General features: G+C 33.3%; 1 protein-coding gene across 6 annotated transcripts in view; it reads left to right on the top strand.

Annotated features, from left to right (window-relative positions):
• LOC136031433 (uncharacterized) overlaps positions 1-12,298 on the top strand; it is a 509,032-nt gene that overhangs the window by 101,878 nt on the left and 394,856 nt on the right. For all 6 annotated transcript variants that reach the window (XM_065711007.1, XM_065711011.1, XM_065711006.1 and 3 more), the window contains 2 exons: positions 1,398-1,706; positions 3,695-4,177. In XM_065711007.1, coding sequence (XP_065567079.1) covers positions 1,398-1,706; positions 3,695-4,177 — 792 coding nt within the window. The remainder of the gene's footprint in view (positions 1-1,397; positions 1,707-3,694; positions 4,178-12,298) is intronic.

The following is a 12,298-nucleotide window of genomic DNA, read 5'->3' on the forward strand; positions in this document are numbered from 1 at the left end:
TCTAAGAAACTAATGAATATATTACGAACTTAGTTTATTGACCATAAATCCAAACCAAACGAACTGGATGAATATTTTACTTAATTTAACTACATCTTAAAAATAACTTGAAGAACATCATAGTTATATACACTATGTGAGGCCCCACTGATAGAGAGCTTAACGTTGTTAAGAAACATTTTATGAATGACGGATTATGGGTTTTGAGAAAATCATGTTCTTAGGCTATTCATAAAGGAGTAAACATGAAATAGTACATAAGAATAAAGGTCACGGAAAAGATTAAATATAGTCAAAAATAAGTTATTTCTGCAATAGGCGAAAAGTTTGCAGTATTCAAACACTGAATAACCTGGTGGTTATTCAAACACTTATCCCCGTCTTAAATCGAAGTTGTTTAATTATTTAATGAATTTTACTATTTGATATTTTATAAATGTTTCGTATAATGTTTCAATTTGAAGGTTTTTCGTTACTAAATTCCCAAACATATTAAGCTCTTATTTCCGAACACAGTATTATCTAAGTTACATTCTTGAACATATTAAGCTCTTATTCAAAATTTAACCTATAACAAACTCTCATGCTGTGTAGTTTCTATTTATGTTTCAAGGTATTATTTTCTATTGTTATTTTGATGGATCCAAGAAATTCTATATATTACAGACAGTTAAAACTTTCAATTAAAGTTGATTTTGCCTTGAAGCAAAGAATTTTATTCTTTCTATATTTTTCGATTACAAAATATTTAATTCACTGTGTATTTTATTTAATATTTTATATTGTCAGTTTACATTTTCTAGCACTATCCCAAATATGATTTGAGAAAACTTATATTCCTTTGAACGCACAAGAATTTGTTTCAATACCGATGAAGCCTTAGTTCCTGAACATTGTCTTTACTAATGCTTCTTATTTAGTTTTTTTTTCTTTGGCTATTGGGTTAATTCATCTTCTTATATATTTGCTTCGTTTCAATAGTTTTGTCTTTATATTATTTTAATTTTTGGGTTGGATAATACATAGATCAAGACTTAAGGGCCTGACCCCTGTAACTTTATGATTTTGATGATTTTATCACAATTATTCATCATTTCAATATTGTTAGAGTTTTTCCTTCGTTTTCTTACTGTTTGACGAAATTACCCATCTTACTCCCCCCCCATGGTGCAAAAAGATAATCTATTCACAAAATAATTCAAGATTACTAAATGGCTATGATTACCAGGTAAGAGATATCTTGGTTCTTCGAAGGATATAATACGGGTTCTTACAAAACAGGTCCTTTTATTGTTTCCCTAGGTATTCCTGGAAACAAGGGTGAGTTGAATAATTTAACATTTTTATTTCCATCGCATATTTCTTGTTTCTATTTTATTTTTTTTATTTATTCTTAGGACGATCCTGAACATAAGAAATACGTCTGCAAAAAGAAATGTGAAAAGAAAAACAAAGGATGTAAAGAAGATCATCAATGTCGCCGATTATGCTCTGAAGATTGTATGAAATGTGAGGTCACAATCAAAGCTACATTACCTTGCGGACATGAGGCTAGAATAGAATGTGGGGCAGATATTCAAAAACACATCTGTACTGTTGAAGTTAAGCAGGTTTTCCCAAAATGCCTGCATAGCATCACTAAGCCATGTTATAAAGTTCAAGAATATGTTGACTTGAGTGAATCCTTCGAGGATTCTAAAAATCAGGTAATGTTTCTTAAAGAAAAAAATAAAGAGCTAAGCAAAAATAAACGTTCAGGTTAAATACGACTTTGAACAGAACGATCTGTTTTCTAATTTTTGGAGGATACTGTAATGTCTTATCAAATTAGTGTGGAAAACATTGTCACTTATGCGTTAAGCCATTCCCAGATTTCCAATATATGGTATTGAAAATATTTTTTAAATTTGATACAAACAGAATAAATAGATCGATAAAATAAGGAAAACCACAAGTAAAACAATCAAATCTTGATTAATTATTGAAAGTTTCCCCTTATCACTAAAGTATATTTTACTAACACTTTAGCCCCCTCGTACTTTATAACTTCTACTTGCCAAACTGAAATTCGTAATTTCACTTTCCTTTCAAAAAACTTCTAACACCGTATTTACACCTCGTGTAAAGAAAGTCTGTTGTCCTCATTTCTTTTATATTATGAATTAGGACCACTAAGCAAAAATCTAGTCTACCGTGCTATAATTTTCCCTAAGCTCAACCTAGTATTCAATTAACCTTTTTTTGTAGCAACTATTGCATTATTCCCTTATAATACATCTAAAGAAGAAAAATAGGGTCAATTGAAAACATTAATTATTTATTCTAAAAACCTTTTTCTTTCTCAAAAAGAATTTGTAAATGTAAAGAACTACGTGAAACTAAAGACAATCAGGTATAAAGTCAATAATTGTTTCTTTGTTATAAACAGGGGTAGAGGTGACACCTTGAAGACTTTTTATCGCCACAGCATCGTTTTTGGCTTATTAAAACAAGTGATACTTCAAGGAATATATATTGTATATTCTTCACAAAATTAAAATTAAGAAAATGGCCATTACAGCCAAGATTATGAACATAACTAATGACATTCATGATAAACAACTGTAAGTAAGGAGCGACAAACCTCAGTAGTAACTGAATATTTCATACTATCCTTTACCTTTTCATCTTCACCGTTGTTTTGTAAATTTGTAAATACCCCACTCGCAAATCTTTTGAAAGCTGAGCTTATTAAAGGAAAACTCAAACAAAGGAATAACAGATCCAAAAGGAAGGAAGTCTTCGTATTGGTCACTATTCTACTCCTTTTCAACTCCGTCAAATATAAACGAGGGAAAACTTGAAAATGTATAGTTTAAACCTAAGAGTGCGTATTCACAACATTATTTTTGGGTAAGGCAAATACGGTATCTGGAATGTCCCACAAGCCAACGAGAAATGATAAATCCTAAGAAGCCAATTCGTCAATAAATGCCTGACTAGACTTTTACGCAAGCACAAGATGCTCCACCTGAAATAGTAAAAGAAGACAGATTTGAATTAGCTGGTGATCAAAGAATATTGACACAGCTTCTTCAAAAATGGAATAATTTGGGAAAAGAGGACCTAATGAGGTTAAAAGTGTTTAAACCATGTGAATGAAAATTTTTGGCTAAAGTATTTTTATCAAATCTTATTTCCCTTACATATAATATTTTGTATAAATATAAGATATACACTAAACTCTTTTCTCGAATTTCATATTTATGCTGCCGCATAATAACTCATACAATTCAGAAACCATATATATACGAGATATGTGGTAAGCAGTTCTTTTTTAATACTAAACTGCAATGTCAATTTTGCGATTCATCTTTCACTCCTAGTTGCCACTTATCTTACCATTTAAGAGTTCATACTCCAGAAAAGCCTTATATATGCATAATATATTCTAGACAGTTTTTCTCGAAAATTTATATTGTCCAATCAATTGAGACTCCATACTAAAGAAAATCCTTTCACCTACAAAATACATGCAAAATAATTTTTTTCAAGCTTTACAAACCTTTAGTGCTTAACCCCAAAAAATTCATTAAAACCAAAAGAAATAAAAAGGAAAATACATTTTCATTAACATCTAAGATTTAATAAATATTAAGATTCCGTAAAATTTTCTATAAAACAGTCGGTTCCTGTTACTTCAATATTTTTGCAGGTTCATGATACAGTAACTCAAGTAACAAATGCCAGTGATTTTGCTGCTGTTACCAATAGAGGTTGTATGCAAAAATGTTACGCAATTTTGAACTGTGGTCATTTATGCCAAAGAATCTGTCATTTTGACGACCGAGATCACCTTCAATATCAATGCAACGAAACTTGTGACCGATATATCTGCTCTGAGAAGCATCGATGTCCTAGGAAATGTTTCGAAGAATGTGAAAAATGCATAATTAAAGTTGAGAAAACTTTACCCTGTGGCCACACAGCCACGCTACCCTGCTTTGTTGATAGTTTAGACTACAAGTGTATTAGACTACAAGTGTATACTTTAGATTGTGGTCATTTTATAAAACTGCAATGCCAAAACAGGCAACTACTCGCCCATTTTTCAACCTTTTGCAGTATTCCATGTAATATTCCATGCAACATTCCATTACCATGTGGACACCAATGTACCAGACAATGCCATCTAAATGTAAGTGTTTTGCTCAATAAATTATTTTCTTGTAAATTCATTGTATTAACCTTTCAATTCTTATCTATCTATATCTATATATATAAAAATAAGTTGTCTGTGGATCTGTGGATCGTGGATCAGGTGACGTCATGTTAGGCTAAAAAAGGTAAAAAACTAAAAACTAAAAAAAAAACTGAAAAAACTAAAAAAAGGCAAAAACTACAAAAAAAAACTAAAAACTAAAAAAAAAATAAAAAAGCTAAAAAACTAAAAAAACTAAAAAAACTAAAAAAAGGTAAAAAACTAAAAAAACTAAAAACTAAAAAAAAACTAAAAAAAAGGAAAAAACTGAAAAATAGAAGAGAAAAAACGAAAAAAACTAAAAAAGCTAAAAAAAAGGTAAAAACCAATAAAAAACTAAAAAGAAAAAAAGGAAAAAAACTAAAAAAAATTTTCATCTAAAAAACTAAAAAAACTAAAAAAGGTAAAAACTAAAAGAACTAAAAAAGAAAAAAAAACTAAACAAAGGAAAAAACTGAAAAATAGAAGAGAACCAATAAAAAACTAAAAAGAAAAAAAGGAAAAAAACTAAAAAAAATTTTCATCTAAAAAACTAAAAAAAACTAAAAAAGGTAAAAACTAAAAGAACTAAAAAAGAAAAAAAAAACTAAAAAAAGGAAAAAAACTGAAAAATAAAGGAGAAAAAGAAAACTAAAAAAATATAAATAAAAATAAAAAAACTAAAAAGATGAAAACTTCAAAAAAAACTACAAAAAAAAACTAAAAACTAATAAAAAAAATAAAAAAGCTAAAAAACTTAAAAAACTAAAAAAAGGTAAAAAACTAAAAAAACTAAAAACTAAAAAAAAACTAAAAAAAAGGAAAAAACTGAAAAATAGAAGAAAAAAAACGAAAAAAAAACTAAAAAAGCTAAAAAAAAGGTAAAAACCAATAAAAAACTAAAAAGAAAAAAAGGAAAAAACTAAAAAAAATTTTCATCTAAAAAACTAAAAAAACTAAAAAAGGTAAAAACTAAAAGAACTAAAAAAGAAAAAAAAACTAAAAAAAGGAAAAAAACTGAAAAATAAAGGAGAAAAAGAAAACTAAAAAAATATAAATAAAAACTAAAAAGAAAAAAGATAAAAACTAAAAAACCTAAAAAAAAGGTCAAAACCAATAAAAAAAAACTAAAAGGAAAAAAAGGGAAAAAATTAAATATTTATTTCATCATATACCAATTCAAAAACGAATGTATACCGGGATGACGACCGGGTCACAGGGAATATAAATGACACAACTACAACGGGGAAGCCGGGGGGCACAGGGGGATATAAATGACGACCGGGACACCGGGACACGAGGAATATAAATGACGCCCGGGACATTCAAAGAGAAATCACAGACTGGGACACCGGGACACAAATGACGACCGGGACACAGGGAATATAAATGACGACCGGGACACAGGGACAACACTACAAAGGGGACGCCGGGGTGCACAGGGGGATATATAGATGACGATGGTGACTCAGGGAATGGTCGATTAGCAATCACCATCAACAAATATATATATATATATATATATATATATATATATATATATATATATATATATATATATATATATATATATATACTAGCTGTTGGGGTGGCGCTTCGCGCCACCCCAACACCTAGTTGGTGGGGGCGCTTCGCGCCCCCCCCAAGCCCCCCCGCGCGCGTAAGTCGTTACGCGCCATAATAGTTACGCGCCATTGTAGTTGTGTCCCTATGTCCCACCTGTGAATATAGATAGATATATATATATGGTTTTAACTACGTAAAACTTGCGAATATACAACATTCTTTGCTGTCCCATTGTCTTTGCATATAAATAGATTGTCAGGTTTACCGACTCTTGAACATGCAACATATAATGGTCCATGGGAAAACAATCTGTATTCAGATCTATACCTCATGATTCTAATGATTGCCCTTGAGCTTTGTTGATGGTGATTGCTAATCGACCATTCCCTGTCCCGGTGTCCCGGTCGTCATTTACATCCCCCTGTTTCCCCCGGTGTCCCCGTTGTAGTTGTGTCCCTGTGTCCCGGTCGTCATTTATATTCCCTGTGTCCCGGGTCCCGGTCGTCATTTGTATCCCGGTGTCCCGGTCTGTATATACATTCGTTTTTTAGTTTTGTTTTTCTCCTTTATTTTTTTCCTTTTTTTTTCTTTTTTAGCTTATTTAGATTTTTAGATTTTTTAGTTTTTTTATTAGTTTTTAGTTTTTTTTTCTTTTTAGTTTTTTTGTCCCGGTCGTCATTTATATCCCCCTGTTTCCCCCGGTGTCCCCGTTGTAGTTGTGTCCCTGTGTCCCGGTCGTCATTTATATTCCCTGTGTCCCGGTCGTCATTTGTATCCCGGTGTACCGGTCTGTATATACATTCGTTTTTTAGTTTTGTTTTTCTCCTTTATTTTTTTCCTTTTTTTTTCTTTTTTTTATACTCCCTGTGTCCCGGTGCTTTGTTGATTGCTAATCGAACATTCCTTTTGTCCTGGTCGCTTTCTCTTTGAGTGTCGTCATTTATTTTTTTCTTTTTTAGTTCTTTTAGTTTTTACCTTTTTTAGTTTTTTTTAGTTTTTAGTTTTTTTAGTTTTTTACCTTTTTTTAGTTTTTTTAGTTTTTTTAGTTTTTTAGCTTTTTTATTTTTTTTATTAGTTTTTAGTTTTTTTGTAGTTTTTGCCTTTTTTTTAGTTTTTTTAGTTTTTTAGCTTTTTTATTAGTTTTTAGTTTTTTTTGTAGTTTTTGCCTTTTTTTAGTTTTTTTTAGTTTTTTAGCTTTTTTATTTTTTTTATTAGTTTTTAGTTTTTTTTGTAGTTTTTGCCTTTTTTTCTCTTTGAGTGTCGTCATTTATTAGTTTTTGCCTTTTTTTCTCTTTGAGTGTCGTCATTTATTAGTTTTTTTCCTTTTTTTTTTTAGTTTTTTATTGGTTTTTACCTTTATTTTAGCTTATTTTTCAGTTTTTTCCTTTTTTTTAGTTTTTTTTTATTTTTTATTTTTTTTAGTTTTTTACCTTTTTTTAGTTTTTTTAGTTTTTTTAGTTTTTTAGCTTTTTTACTTTTTTTATTAGTTTTTAGTTTTTTTTTGTAGTTTTTGCCTTTTTTTAGTTTTTTCAGTTTTTTTTTAGTTTTTTTTTGTAGTTTTTGCCTTTTTTTAGTTTTTTTAGTTTTTTAGCTTTTTTATTTTTTTTATTAGTTTTTAGTTTTTTTTGTAGTTTTTGCCTTTTTTAGTTTTTTCAGTTTTGACGTGACCTGATCCAGTTTTTTCAGGTGACGTCACCTGACACATCCATCCACACATCCATCCACAACTTATTTTTATATATATAGATATATATATATATATATATATATCTATCTATATTCACAGGTGGGACATAGGGACACAACTACAATGGCGCGTAACTAATATGGCGCGTAACGACTTACGCGCGCGGGGGGGCTTGGGGGGGGCGCGAAGCGCCCCCACCAACTAGGTGTTGGGGTGGCGCGAAGCGCCACCCCAACAGCTAGTATATATATAAAAATAAGTTGTATGTGTGTTATGTCTGTCGAGTGACGTCATGTCATCATCTCGTCATGAAGTTAGTTGTCGTCATGTTTGTTATGACGATGACGTCATTAAAGGTATTTAAGACATTCGTTCAAAGACAAATTTTTAATTGTAACAAGATCGTGGACGTAAAAATGTTTAACTGTAAAATGACTGAAGAACCTACGATGGCAACAGCCGAGGAAGCTGCTAAAAGAGTCTATGCCAAAAAACTTGCTGCTGATAGAGAAAGTAAGAAAAGAAAGCGTGCCGAGGAATCACCAGAACAGCAAAAAAACAGGTTTGCGCCTGATAGAGAAAGTAAGAACAGAAAGCGTGCCGAGGAATCCCAAGAGTACCGTGAAAACAGGCTTGCGGCTTCAAGAGATAATGCCAGATTAGGAATGTGCAATTTCCGTCAACGAAGGCGTGTCGAGGAACTACCAGAGCAAAGCGAAACCAGACTTGCTGCTAAAAGAGAAAGCGGAAAAAGAAGGCGTGCCGAGGAATCACAAGAGCAACGTGAAAACAGGCTTGCGGCTTCAAAAGATAATGCCAAAAGAAAGTGTGCCGAGGAATCACAAGAGCAACGTGAAAATTATCGCATAGCATTCAGGTACAGCCCAGTCGATGATTATAGTAGATGTGTTCAAATCGGGACTATGTCTAAAATTTGTCCCTACCGCAAGGACTTGAAATTTAAAGGTGAAACAATGGGAATGTGTTACGCCTCAGGAGAAGTTAAACTTCCTCAACTGGCTGCACCCCCAGAGTCATTGAAGACTTTGCTTACTGGAACTACGGCAGAATCTAAGCGTTTTTCTTATCAAAAATAAGTAAATATAACTCATGTTTCCAAATGCCTTCGTTTGGTGCCCAAATCGAAAATCCAGATCAATTTATGCCTACTTTCAAAGTAAAAGGGCAAATTTATCATATAGCAGGGTCCCTTCTACCATTCTCAGGCGAGAATCATAAATTTTTACAGTTGTACTTCATCAGTGATAGAAATTCTGAATTGAATGCACGTTGCGAAATTTCTCCCGACTTTGAAAGGACAATCGTTTCCCAATTGCAAAATCTTTTCCACGAAAATAATAATTTTGTGCGTCTACTCAAAACAGCCATCGATTTGATGCCTACTGATACGCATAAAATTGTTATTACCGCTGACAAAACGCCTTCTGGCCAACATGTGCGTAGATACAATGCTCCAACTATCGACGAAGTGGCAATCGTTATGATCGGTGATCAGTTTTTACCTCGAGATATTATTCTTCATAAGTGAAACGCTCAGTTGGTAAGAATTGCTGAAACTCATCGATGCTACGATGCCCTACAATATCCTATAATTTTTTAGGATGGAGCCGGTGGTTATCACTTTAATATTAAATTGATAAATCCAGCCACTAACAAAGAAATGAATAAGAAATGCAGTGCAATGCATTATTATTCCTATAGACTAATGATTCGGCAGGATGAAGACAATTATATTTTAAAATGCCATCAATTGTTTTAGCAATACATCGTTGATATGTATGCAAAAATTGAATCAGAACGTTTGCTATTTATCCGTCTGAATCCGACCAGGCTCCGCTCTGAACAATACATTCATTTGCGAGATGCAGTTGTAAATGACGGTAATACCAAAAACGTTGGAAGATTAACGATTTTACCTTTGTCATATGCTGGCAGTCCCCGTCATATGCATGAATATGCTCAAGGTGCTATTGCGTATGTTCGTCTCTATGGTCGTCCAGATTTATTTATTACATTTACATGTAATCAATCTTGTGACGAGATACAGTAGCTTTTACTTCAAGGACAATTGGCGGTTCATAGACATGACATTACGGCCCGTGTCTTCCGGCAAAAATTGAAATCACTGATAAACTACATAGTATAACTTGAAGTGTTTGGGTCAGTGCGATGCTGGATGTACTCAATGGAATGGCAAGAACGAGGATTGCCACACGCACTTATACTAATCTGGCTACATTATAAAATTACTTCTTATGAAATTGATGATGTGATTTCCGCTGAAATACCTGATGAAAATGTCGATAAGGGGTTATATGATATTGATGAAAAAAAATATGATACATGGACCTTGCGGTGCATTGAACGAAAATTCACCATGCATGGCCAAAGGAAGGTGCACAAAGCAATATCCTCAATTTTTAGTACCCAACACAATTACTGGCAATGATGGTTACCCACAATATAGAAGAAGATCTACTGAAGATGGCGGTAAAACAGCAAAAATAAAGAAGCGTAACAGTACCGCCATCGAAGTACATAACCAGTGGGTTGTTCCATATTCCCCATTATTATCAAAAACATTTAATGCACACATAAACGTTGAATACTGCAACTCCGTAAAGGTAATCAAATACATATGTAAATACGTCAACAAAGGCAGTGACATGGCAGTTTTTGGCTTGCAGTCCGAAATCAAAGATATCGACGAAATCGTACAATATCAGACTGGAAGATACATAAGCAGTAATGAAGCTGTTTGGCGAATTCTTTCATTTCCAATACATGAACGAAGTCCAGCTGTTGTTCACTTAGCGGTACATTTTCAGAATGGTCAATGTGTTTATTTTTCGGAATCCAACGTGCAACAAAGAGCCCTGAATCCACCAGATACAAAGTTAACTGCTTTCTTTTCGCTATGCAAAAATGATTCCTTTGCAAAAAAAAACTGCTGTATACTGAAGTGCCTTCGTATTACACGTGGAATACTAAAAAAAAAGTATTTGAACGTCGAAAACAGGGTAAGTCAGTCGACGGCCAACCTACCATCTTCAAAGATACCACGATAGGAAGACTCTACACCGTTCACCCCAATCAACATGAATGCTTCTTTCTACGCCTGCTTTTGGTGAATGTACCCGGTCTGACGTCCTTTGAGTATTTGAGAACTGTAAACGGTACTATACATGACACTTACTGTAGTGCATGCCAAGCTCTGAATTTATTGGAGAATGACCAACACTGGGATAACTGCATCAATGACGCGTGCGAAACGTCAACTCCAAGTCAAATTCGTGCATTGTTTGGAATCATACTAAATACTTGCTCTCCTTCAACTCCTACAGAGTTATAGGAAAAATATAAATCGAAAATGTCCGAAGATATACTCCATCAAAAACGGTTAGAGACGTCAGATATGGCTTTCGATTTCATATCAAAAATTTATAACTACACTTTAGTTATTATAGAGATTTGTGCGTATGTATGGCAAACAAACCTCTTCAGGATTTGGGAAAGCCTTCACCTAATCGTACCGCTGCTGTTTCAACATGTGTAGAATTGAATTGTGAACAAAGTTACAGTACAAGCGATATATTGTCGTATGTACAAAATAACATTTCCAAGTTAAGGTCAGAACAAAAAGACATTTATGATACGATAATGCATTGTGTCGATAACAACGTTGGAGAAATTTTCTTTTTGGATGCGCCAGGAGGTACTGGTAAAACGTTTGTGATAAAACTGATTCTGGCATCAATTCGATCAAAAAATGATATAGCGTTGGCAATTGCGTCGTCCGGAATAGCCGCAACGTTGCTGACTGGTGAAAGAACTGCTCATTCCGCTTTGAAATTGCCTCTGAATTTGCATTCTACAGAAACTCCCACGTGCAATATTTCCAAATCATTTGCGATAGGTAAAATATTGCAACAATGCAAACTTATTATTTGGGACGAGTGCACAATGGCACACAAAAAATCGCTCGAGGCTCTGGATTAATGTTTGAAAGATTTGCGAGGGAATTCGAAACCCTTTGGCAGCACATTAATATTGCTTGCGGGAGATTTCAGGCGAACATTACCTATAATACCTAGATCAACCCCTGCAGACGAAATGAATGCTTGCCTGAAAAATTCTAATTTATGGGCACACGTAAAGACATTAAAATTAACTACAAATATGCGTGTCCGATTACAAAACGATGACTCTCGTCAAACATTTTCAGATCAATTGCTGGCAATTGGAAAAGTAAAGCTCCCAGTAGACTCAATTTCAGGACGTGTACAACTACCTGCTGAATTCTGTAATTTAGTGACATCCAAAAATGAATTAATTGAAAAAGTATTTCCGAATATTCTAAACAATTATAAAAATAATAAATGGCTAAGTGAAAGAGCGATTCTTGCACCCAAAAATATAGACGTCCACGAAATCAGCAATATTGTTTTGACCAGGATTCGAGACCAGGCAGTCCTTTACAAGTCAGTCGACACAGTTTTGGAACCAAATGAGGCGGTTAATTACCCATCTGAATTTTTACATTCCATGGATCTTTCAGGGTTTCCACCACACGTGCTACAGCTAAAAATAAGCGTACCAATAATACTGTTACGTAACATAAACCCACGAAAGGTTTGCAATGGCACGCGACTTGCCGTAAAAAAAAAAGCAATGGAAAACGTAATAGAGGCCACAATCTTGACCGGGCCTTTTGAGGGTGAGGCTGTTCTTATTCCTCTCATTCCCATGATTCCAACGGATCTGCCTTTTCAATTTAAAAGATTGCAAGTACCAGTTCGATTAGT

The sequence above is a fragment of the Artemia franciscana genome, chromosome 9 (assembly GCF_032884065.1).
Source record: "Artemia franciscana chromosome 9, ASM3288406v1, whole genome shotgun sequence".
Taxonomy (NCBI): Eukaryota; Metazoa; Arthropoda; class Branchiopoda; order Anostraca; family Artemiidae; genus Artemia; species Artemia franciscana.